The 11,335-nt window shown below is 39.4% G+C and overlaps 1 protein-coding gene across 11 annotated transcripts in view; it reads right to left on the bottom strand.

Moving 5' to 3' along the window:
• Positions 1-428: 428 nt before the first annotated feature.
• The window catches only part of atp2b2 (ATPase plasma membrane Ca2+ transporting 2), an 86,807-nt gene continuing 75,900 nt past the window's right edge, over positions 429-11,335 (bottom strand). For 7 of the 11 annotated variants that reach the window (XM_030419529.1, XM_030419531.1, XM_030419533.1 and 4 more), the window contains 6 exons: positions 10,649-10,840; positions 10,234-10,447; positions 9,930-10,141; positions 9,690-9,797; positions 9,349-9,531; positions 429-4,438 (listed from right to left, as the gene is read on the bottom strand). In XM_030419529.1, coding sequence (XP_030275389.1) covers positions 4,127-4,438; positions 9,349-9,531; positions 9,690-9,797; positions 9,930-10,141; positions 10,234-10,447; positions 10,649-10,840 — 1,221 coding nt within the window. In that variant the 3' untranslated portion in view covers positions 429-4,126. Of the gene's footprint in view, positions 4,439-7,402; positions 7,456-7,771; positions 7,962-9,348; positions 9,532-9,689; positions 9,798-9,929; positions 10,142-10,233; positions 10,448-10,648; positions 10,841-11,335 lie in introns of all 11 variants that reach the window. The other 4 variants (XM_030419534.1, XM_030419539.1, XM_030419540.1 and 1 more) reach the window with 2 other exon arrangements.

Below are 11,335 nucleotides of genomic sequence, written 5' to 3'. Positions count from 1 at the left end.
CTTTTTTCATGAAACATTGGACAGTTTTACTTCATCTGTGCTCAAAAAATCTCATATTCACTCTTTGCTGGAACTCAATGGTACTGGACATTTTCTTTTTTTTTTTTACTTTTTACATCCCGACTGGAGAGAAGACAGTACAGACAGAGAGAAAAAGGGGGGAGAGAGATGGAGAGTGACATGCAACAAGAGTCCTCAGCCAGATTACATGATCATCGCCATCAGGAGAAATGCCTCATTTCATGAGGTGAAAAGGTTGGGACCCGCTTGTTTTAGGTATATTACATCATCATATGATCGAAACTGAAACTCCCCCACATATGCTACAAGCAGGACCATTTGCCAACAGACCAATGAGAATGGAAAAACAATCAAAGTCAAGTGGACACTGGTAGGTGAAGCACAACGAATCAGAACAGGACATGTCACACGGGGCCAGGACACACCATGCTGGATCATGCTGCTCTGGGAGATTTATTTAGTGATTTTTCGTTTTTTTGTTTTTATTATGTTTTTCACTTGCGCTCCTGTCAGGAGTGTGGTAAATGGGACAGTCAAGCGGCAAGAGTCACAGTTCATCATCATCATCATCATCATCATGAATATCATCATCATCATCATCATCATCATCATCATCACTGTCACCACCGTTATCGTCATCTTCCTCCTCCTCACGGTATCATAATAATAATTTTCATCATCATTTAACTTTTTCCTCAAGCTATAAAATAATTTACATCACATGTTTTCACTGACTTTTGAGACCACAAACATTCCAGCAACACACTCTAGGATTAAGGGTGGGTAACAATCAGAAAAGCATGACTTTTTGCATAGTATTAAATGAACAAAGACATTGAGTTCTTTATTTACAATTATTGTATAGATAAAAAAAATATCATAAAAACAAGATGAACACTTAAATCACTTACCCATAAATGGCTAAGTATGCCAAAAAGTTATCTGTTGGCATTTCTCTTTTTCTTTGTTCCACAAACTGCATGCTGCTAAATACAGTACATCGAGGCAGGTGAGAGTATATTGCAAGAAGTATCATTGATATCATCATTATCATCAGCATTGTCATCATCATCATCTTCATCATCATCATCATCATCATCATCACCATTGCCGGTGTCATCGTCAACATAATTATTGGTTGTTACAACACGTGTTATCATTTGGATGTAATTGCAATGTTTTGTGTGTTTCTGACAGGAGCAGTGATCGATTACATACAGCCAAACATCTGCGTCGGCAGTATGACTCATCGTGGTGCATGATGGTAGATGTAGTCAGGAAGAGTTCCTGTTTTTCAACACCAGTCCGCATTGGAGTTTATTCTGTCCTCAGTGGACTCATTGCTGTATTTACAAAGATTATTTTTGAACTTGTCGTCTTTGCATCCTCTTAAAGCTGAATGTCCTCCTGGATGTAAAAGTGGTTTGAGAATGTTGGCTTAAGTCTTTTTTATGATTATTATTGAAAATGCTGTTTTATTGTTTTTTTTTTACAGACAAATAAACAAATAAACTGTCAAGTTAAAACTTTGGAAAGGAAAACAAAATAAACCGACAGCTTGTTAGCAGAAGATCAGAATCCAGACTGTTTTTTTTTTCTTTTTTTTTTTCCCCAACTTAAATAATACAGATTTTTATTCAAATGGTCCATGTGACTGTTTCAACACGCCTGAGCTGACTGGTAAAGCTTGTGCACCCTCTCCAGATGGACGAATCGACTGGGAAATGACAGAGGAGGAGGATATAAAAAAGAAAAAAGATGCTTGATAAATGATTGTATATACTGTAGTAGTGTATAGGAGTTTTTTTAAAAGTAGAAAAACCGTCAATTTTTTTTTCAAGTTGCATAATGAGCCTATCACGTCATGCTTGCCAATGACTTCGGTTAGTAATAGAAATAACAATAGTACAGGCTAGTTAAGTGGCCTTGTCCTTCTGAGTGCAATAAGACAGGGTAAATGTGCATTCTGTATGTAACTTCTCTCTGGTAATGTCTGATTGGTCAAAGCACAATAAATAGTTTACAACTAGTGAGTACAGTTGAGATGCTAGAGTACTGTATATTCTGTGACGGCAGGAAGACAAGCTTGGTTAAAACACACAAAAGCACATCTAGAATTACACCACAGAAGTTTTTCATTCATAACCAGATAGTGCAGAAAAGGATCGTCTTTTTTATATATAGAAAAAGAGTCAAAGCAACATTCCATTTTTGTTGTAATCTGTTTTTTTTTTTGTCAGTTTTTCCTTTTTTTTTTTTTCTTAGATGTTAAAAATGCCAACAGCTTTGTGGGGCTGCGTGTGTCCCTCTGCGAGAGGAAAAAAAAGGGAACCGAAAAAATAAAATAAAATAAAAAAATTTGATAGAAAATAAACAACACAATATATTCCAAATTGTTAAACAGAAACAAAAAAAGAAAACAAATGTCTGATTTCCGTACACACAGATAAGCCAAATATAACTTTGCAGATTTTTCTAATATGACTCGATCGCAGCCTTTTTCGATGGTCACACATATTTTTAAAACATCAAGTCCTTTGAACAAGCAGGTTTATCTATGAGACAGTTCACTGTAAAGGTCCTGATATCAGCCTTTAACTTGAGCCCTGACCCCAGGCCAGCGCTGTAGCACAGAAAAAAAACACAATAAAAAAAAAGAGAAGAAGAAGAAGTGAAAAAAGAATTAAATATTCCCCCTCTGTCACAAAAAAGGAGGCCTCCGTTTAAGAAAAGGCAAGCCACTCCAACTTGATCCCAACAATCATATAGCGTAATACTAAGATTCCACATTTACTATGTATCCCATTATGTTTTGGTTTCTTTTTGTTTGTCAATCCTCTAAAAATATCTACAATATTTGAAAAGATAGCAGGCAAATTCCAGCACATGGTTTTTCAGTATTAACACATCAACACAGCTCTGGTCCTTCTGAGCTCCAGCTTCGCCTCTCTCCTTCTACAAACCAGGAAGTTTATCTCTACGAGGTTGTAAACAAATTACATTCTCTTTAAGACATAAATAAGTCAAAGTATTTTGAGCCATTGAAGCAGGAACAAGGCAACATGCCGACAAACAAAGATAAACTCTCTCTAAATATATTTATATGTATTTATATTTATAGAATATATCCCATAAATGCTATCATCATCAATATTATTTTGCGTTCCTCTTTTCCGACAGGTGCAAAACTACTGTGCAAGTTGAGCCCTACCACCTCGTTACACAATTCTGTTTATGGATGAAATAAATTTTTACAGTCGGGTACATGTTCATGCCACACAGAAGAGGGAACTTTGCAGGCCAGGAACTCAGAGAAGCTGTCTTTAAAATAGTAGTCCACCGCGAGGCCTAGCCCGTCACAACGAAAGAACTCCGAAAAAATCAAAACCCTTTTAAATAAAACTTGGGTAATGTACATTCATGCAGGAGCAACAATAATAATAACAATAATAATCAGAATGAGAATCAGAATAATAACAATGTTGTTCGATTTAATTTAAACTATTATCAGTATTGACAATGTTATTGTTGAGGAGAGGGAGTGTAAGGGGAGTTTAGAGTCTGTCCTGTTTTGTGATTTTTACTCCTCCGCAGTGTCTCCCTCCTCAGCGTCCTCCTCCCGGTGCCACTAAAGACACAGTTTATACATATGTGCAGTCAGCGGCACGCTTAATACAGTACATGCTAACACGCATATAGTCATACACACCACCGCCGCCACTGCCTCCACCATACACATACAACCACAAAAGCAGGATGGCTGTGTAGGTTTTGTGGCTTTGTTGAGCTTTTTTGATTGTATGTTAAGTTTGTTTTTCTTTTCACCTTGCCATATTACTTTAGATTTTTCTCCACTTCGAGAGTAGCGGGGAGCTTTAAGAGCTCAAGGTTAAGGGGAGCAAAGATGGAGGTTTTGCCACAGGACCTGTCCTGTGGTTGTGGTAAATGTGGGGTTTAAGGGGAGGAGCTGGAAATGAGAATTGAGCTGGGTGAAATTTGGGGGGGTGACAAGGTGTAAGGTTTGCAGTTAAAGGTCTGGGGGAATTGGAGGAGGTCCCCCCAGACTGCAAGGAAATATCATTAAGAGATGAGGTTAAGATCATGGTTAGAGGCTGGTCTCCAAGCTGTGAAGAGGGCTGGCGGGGCTGGAGGAAGCGGCCGATTTACTGGTGTCGATGGTGAGATTGATGCCACTGTCGATGGCATTGTTATTCTTGTTGGGGGACGAGGGCTGGCTGGAGAACTTCCCCCTCCTCCGAGCGGAATCATCATCTGTGTCGTCGATGAGGGGGATGTTGGGCGTTGAGTCTTCTATCCTAAACTCCGGGTGTGTCATGAAGTTGTGGATGGATGATCTGGAGTCTGGTTTTTCCAGGCCTTCATAGAGGGAACTACGGAATGCATTCACAACACGGATCTGTCGTAAAAAAAAAAAAAAAAAAAAGGGGGAGGAAAGAGAAGAAAGACAATGAGAGGTGACACCAGAGTTAAAAATGGAAGGGTTGGAGGGACCCTTGGGATGAGAGGAAAGAAGGATTTGGGAGAGAGAAGGGACAGAGGGGAAGGAGAGAACCTCTCAGTTGAGGCGAGGAGGAGGAGGGACAGGAGAGAAAGTAACTGCAGTCTGTGTTCTGCTTTTCACACAAGATGACTACAGTTCACAAGTCACTCAATATTTTGGCGTGCACTAAGAAAAGCCGTGAGGAACACAATCGTAAAAATAAACACAACAAAATCATACATTTCAAGAAAAACCAAAGCAACACAAACGCTCGTTGTAAGTATACGCTTTAGTCCAATGTGCTGTATACCTAGAAACAAGCCACGTTAATAAATGGAATGCTCACAGAAAAAATTAAAGGAGAATATCACATGCAAGTTTGAAGAAATCTGGTGGACGAGGTCAGTAAGAAGGAAGGAGGTTAGATCTGAGAGATCCAATCAGGTGGTTTAAAAACTTCTTGAGGTACCAGAGCACTGTCTGGGGAAATATCCACACAGACTCTGAATGGGACACACGAACACACGGATATAGCACAGGGTGGGTAAAGCACAGCCCTAAACAAGGGCAATGGAGACAGTCAAACTCAAGGCTGCATGAAGACGTTGGTTCAACACAAGCATTGCAGTGAAAAATTCACGACACATCCAAAAACAAAAACAAAACAGTGGCATTTGGACAACGAGCAAACACGGTAGGTTCAGATATTATGAACACAGGAAGTAAACACAAACCACATGCAACAAGACAACAGGACGGTGAAGAAGTGGACATTGGCACACAGACTTCTGACACGAAACATGTGGAGGTGAATAATGAAAATAATAAGTTTACTGTCAGAGGTCTGACGGTCAAAGCATGTTTTTCAACTCCATGCACATCTAAGTAAACACTCAAGTATAGGCCCCAAACACATTAGTTAGAAAGGATAGTATCTGTATATCAGTTCTTTCCAGTGTTGGAAAGTGTTTAATCAAATCATTGTCTGCATGTAAGAAATCTGCTGAAATTTAGTTCTAGTAACATACTTTGATGCGTTCAAAGAGAATTGATTTTGATTGACTATATTAGTACACTGGGGTTTATGTGAAACATACAAAAGGGACATCATGTCATCGTGGTTGCATCAACAAGGCTCCAGTTGACTTCACAAAACTACTTCTGTAGGATTATATTGTGTGTTGTTGTTAAGGACTTTTGTGAGCTGAACCCATATTAATATAATGTTTATTGTTGCAAATGTAATTCCAGTGCTAACAAACCTATAAAATACACACAGATGGTTTGGATGAAATTAGAAGCAATGTTTATTTATTAACTATTAAGTTAATTAGTGAAAACAGAATCTTATCTTATTTGTTTGCTTTTTAAGTGGCTAATTATTTCATGTTCCTCTCAGAAGTACTGATTAGTGGAGCTATTAGTACATTTATCATGTTTTATTATGTTTGTCTCCTGTCAGTGTTGTTTTAAAACATGCATCCAGGTGGATGCCTTGTTGTCTACTGCAAATCAATCTACATGCACAAATAACTTGAACCTTAGTGTACATACTAAAATTGAGGTGAATCTAAAAAATGTTAAGTAAAAATTAGTTATTCAGGATCACTAATGTGAGAATATATGTACTGTATGTATCAGTATATTTTTAGGCCTGCAGTTTATGATTATTCTGATGGCTGAATAGTTGTCAGATTCGTGTTTGGATGTTCAAATGCCTGTAAATACTGAAAAATGCTCATCACAGCATCCAAAATCTGAAGGTGATCTCTCTCAAAGCAAAACATTAAATCCTCACATTTACAAAGTAAGTGAATGTTGCGCATTTTTGGTTGATTAATGACTTTGACAATTTAGTGGTTTGATTAAAATTGCTCTCTGATCAATCATTCAACCACTGAAAATTTGAATCCAAATTGCTTCATTGTCCATCTAAAAATATTTTTCTATTATAATATTATATACTATATCTAAAAACTATTTTTCTATGTGTAGCTGTACAAAACAAAATGCCTTTTTGCACTTTTATTATATTCAATTAGTAAATAATAATGTAATATGCACCCCAGTGTACTGTTTTGCTTTAAAACTTACAAACATATGATTCATTACATGAATACTGTATATACTGTAAATTTGTAGCACTGCTACTGTCTAACTGTGGCAGAATAAGGTATAAGGAGACAGAACAGACAAAGAAAAATAATAAGAGGAGCCTGTCTGGATGAGTGCATGTGACAGGATGTCTGACAAGTAACATTGATGGGGTGTCAGAAACGGGTGGGGGGTTGAATTATTGTCGCTGGTGCTGCAGATCTATGTCCGTAACTATGGCAACATGACAGTCAACTACACCGACAGTATGAAGCGACAAAGACGGGATGAATTATTGGTGCAGTACTGCTTAATAGGAATTCTCCTGTCCGCACACCCTGAGCAGAGTTTAACATCTGATTTTCATCAAGTGGATAAAGAGACAGAGTGTGTGTCTCGGTGTAAAAGAGAGAGAAAGAAGATGGCGGTGGACAAGAGCAGAGATAATCCCTGATACTGACAGTCCTCCCTTATGGATAGATTTTAGTTGCACCATTTGGGTTCCCCATTTAAAAAAGAACATTTGATTCTCATGTGTCAGCTGGAGAATACACGACATAGCAGGCAAAATTTGCTTCGGCTAAATTCAGTGTGATTTGCCTCGTCAGTATACAAACTCACAGACAAAATAAGACAACATTGCAACGTATACTTGAATGTTTACTCAGTCCCTTGGTGAGTTGACTGGAATTAGTTCACATCAAGGTCTGTCAATACATAAAAATGGAAGGATTGGAGGGTGGGATGATGGATGTGGGGGAGGTGAGCAGAGGGAGACAAACTCACAACCTGAAATGTCACGCCGTGGGTATCACCCTTAGTCCTGCGCTCCTAGCACTCTGAGGAAACAAACACACATTCACCAATGAGAGGACAGTACACCCAAGCATGGGAGGAGATATCAAGATGAATTTGAAATCCAGTATGAACAGCAAAAAAAGACAGAAGAAAGAGAGGAAATGAAAAAAGCAGATAGCAAGAAAGAAAAAAAAAAAAAACAATCTTCAGGGATGCCATCTGTGAAGTAATTTGCTTCAAGAATTCAAGAATAATAAGCCATACAAAGTGAGGAGAAAAATAACTTCTTGTTCATGACATGATGGCACCCCTGAAGTAAAGAGAGCAGAGAAGCAGACTGACAGAGATCTGACTCACGGCCAGTAGTGGGAGGAGCAGTAGCAGCAGTAGTGCTTGTAGGAGAGGAAAGGGCATTGGACAAGGACACGTGACTAGGACTAGAAACATTGGTTACATCCTGGGTCTGGCTGGTGGTGGATGATTGGCGTCTCAGAGCCCCTGCCCCCTGAAAGGAGGTGCCACTCTTGAAGGTGTTGACTACTTCAATCTGTGGGAGAAGAGCGGGACAGGAGAGGACAAATGGCTGCTCAGAGTGACAGGGACTAAATGGCAACACAGGTCGACTGGCTGGGTGACTTTGGTGGTAGAGGGAGCACAAAGTGTCTCAATGAGGGGGGACAGCGAAAGGTCAGGGTGAAGTATCCCATCTACGAAATGCTGAATTTGACTGAAAAGGTTTGTTCACCCAAATTAGAAAATACGTCTTTTCTTACCTTAAAAGATTTCAGCCACCACCCAAAGACAAAGGACATGAATTCATTTTTAACTGAGGTGCTCACAGCATTGACAAATAAAAAGAAAAAAAACTTCTGTTGTTGCTTCTGCTGAACATTTTAACTGTAATTTCTCCAATGTTGTAATCACCACAGCACTACATTTACATTCACCTCCTTTGTATTCGGTTCTTGATGTAAGAAATCTCGAAACCTACACAAATAAAACCAAAACCTTCTGCATGGCTAAATACCATAAAAAAGGTAAGATAGAAAATTAGTTTGCTAATTTGGGTGAGCTGACCCTTTAAAAGAGTTGCTAGTCGATGTATAGCGTACAGAGGCAGTCATTTACATCCTTCAAGGTATCCACTCACTTTACTTTACAGGTTATAGAAAAAAACTTCAGTTTAGTACAATTTGGGTTTTATTTCTGTCGGTCTGGCTATTGATTCCATAGCGAAACCACAGTTTTACTCTAATACTGAAAACCTGTATTTCTATTATCTGTTAATGATATTTGGCTGCCTCTGTAGGATGCTGGTTCACGGTATCTTGATGTGGGATAGCTTCACCCTGAACCATTAGAGACACATCAGTGAGATGAAATTAAATCCAACATACAGGTCAAACTGTCTCATGTATCACAGTGATAACGGTGTGCAGAGTTACAGTCACAGTGAGAAACAGTTCAGTAACTTTGTTCGTTTGTGTTTAACCCCAAACTTGCTCCATCTATGTTCCACAGGTCCACACTGGTGATAGCCTCAGTTGAGAGTGAGAGCGCTGCATCTTCATGAACCTAAATAAATCATCTTCAAATAAAATTACTTCAAAGCTGTTATAGACTCACATGAAAAACATTATACATAGTCTAGTACTTCCTTTATGTCAGTTAATGAGGCGGTTCCTACTGAAAACTGATTATATGACAGACAGACAAACAGAAAGCATCAAATGTTGTTGATATTAATTGCAGCTTGAGCGCCTAAACATAACCATCAATTTTTATTATTACATGTTGTTAAAAAAGTGCTGTTTATAGTAACTCTGTTTAACTTAACATATATTCTTTCTTTCTGCCAGAATCCATCCAGTAAAATCTTTCTGTGAAATGAAACAGCGAATCACAACATGGGAACGGAGTTCTTGTGTCCTCACCTGAGTCTGAATGCGGTTGAGTCCTCTGAACCAGAGGATCTGTCCTCTCCTCAGCTCCCTCTCTGCATGGTCGATCTCCTCATTTTCTTCATTCACATCCTCCTCTTGACACTCATCTTTCTGAGTTAACTGGCCTGCCCTCCGCAGGAAGCGCAACCTGCTATTGGGTATGGTGGCTATCACCTGACCCACAGAGAAGACAGAATACTGTGTCAGAAGGCAAGCTGACAAGCTTCCAGCACAGAGGAGAAAATTTTTAATAGATGGTGAACGAGAATTAAACCAAGAAAAACAAGCACTGAGGGAAAACAGAAAGAAAGAGAAACAGATTTGCATGTTACCTGTCCCCAGACAAGCTCTCCCAGCCCGAGGAAAACACACCACATCCACTTTTCCAGGTCCAGAGGTTGACAGCTGAATGGCTTCCCTCCAAACTGCACAATCACAATCTGCACAAAGCACAAGCACAAGTACAAGCCATGAAAGTACATAAAAAACACTTTTTACTAATTACTCTAACTTTTGAATTATCAACTCAAAATAAATAATTGATCAAATCAATTAATTCTGCATCTGTCTACCTGCATAGCAAAGGTGCCAAAAACAATAGAGCAGAAGATGGGGTTCCTGAAGATGCCATCAAAGACGTTCCTCTCTCCGTGGATTTTTCGGGCATTTATCTCATTGAAGAGTTGCATCATGACGAAGGTGTTGAAGATGATAGTGTAGTGCTCAGATGGAGGAGCGTGGAGAGGAGCATTACGACCGCTGTCAATGTCAAAGATCTGCTCACCTGAAGCGGGAACAAAATAAACTATTAGTATAAGTAATGAACTTTGGTGCAGAACTCCCTGGTGTACTACAGAGCCAAGTTGCAGTCCATACCGACAAAGAGCAGTGTGAAGATGATGATGAGCTGATAGACTCCATGTCCGAGGATATTCTTCGTCATGGTGCTGGAGATGAGAGGCTTGTTGCGACCATATGGCTTCCTCTTCAGGAGAGACTCTGTGGGAGGTTCTGTCGCCAGGGCCAGAGATGCAAAAGTATCCATGATCAGGTTCACCCACAACATCTGCACCGCCTTCAGGGGAGAGTCCTGTGGAAATGTATCGGAAAATGCAATTCAAAACCAATAACTTCAAAACAACCAGAGGAGGATAAAGTAACTACTAACCAGTACTATCATCTAATTGATCCTTTATCCCCCACCTGTTCTTCAGTAAATTGTAAAGTTATTGTAAAAAAAACTGTATGTAAGTAAATGTGATCATGTATAGTATATACTCCATGGTCTGACCTGTGTGATACAGGCGCCAGTGAAAGCCACTATGACGGCCACAACGTTGACAGTAAGCTGGAACTGAAGAAACTTGGAGATGCTGTCGTAGACGTTCCTGCCCCACATTACCGCCTTGACGATGCTGCTGAAATTATCATCTGTCAGAATGATATCCGATGCCTCCTTGGCCACATCTGTGCCAGCAATACCCTGGAGGAGTGCAGAAAAAGGTGCAGTCAGAAAGAAACTAGGTCGTGCCAGTACACAGCCATCGTGTTACTAAATTTGATGATCATCTATTGCATCATATTGCCTCTTCCCCGACCCAGCGCACAAAACAATTATGGAAATCTGTCTAAATGAACTCTGCAGACACTGGACAAAGCTGGACTGTGGACCCGAGTCAGTTCTGAGATATCTGTGTGTGTGTGTGTGTGTGTGTGTGTGTGTGTGGTTTGATGTGCTAAAAGACATCCTACATGTAAGTGCATGTTTGTAAGTGTGTTCTATTCAATTAATCCATGTGAGGTTAAAATCACAGACTGCAGCGATGTCAGCACAATCAATGAAAACAAACAAAAGTCATTATAAATGCAGAGCTACTCACCAAAGGGCATTGCATGCATCCTTGAGCTCTGACAAGTAGCATAAATACATTTCTTTCCTCACAAACATTTAGAAAGCCATTTTTTCTTGAAGATTTAA

Source organism: Sparus aurata, chromosome 6, assembly GCF_900880675.1.
Source record: "Sparus aurata chromosome 6, fSpaAur1.1, whole genome shotgun sequence".
Classification (NCBI taxonomy): domain Eukaryota; kingdom Metazoa; phylum Chordata; class Actinopteri; order Spariformes; family Sparidae; genus Sparus; species Sparus aurata.
This window is presented reverse-complemented; position numbering and strand designations above follow the sequence as displayed.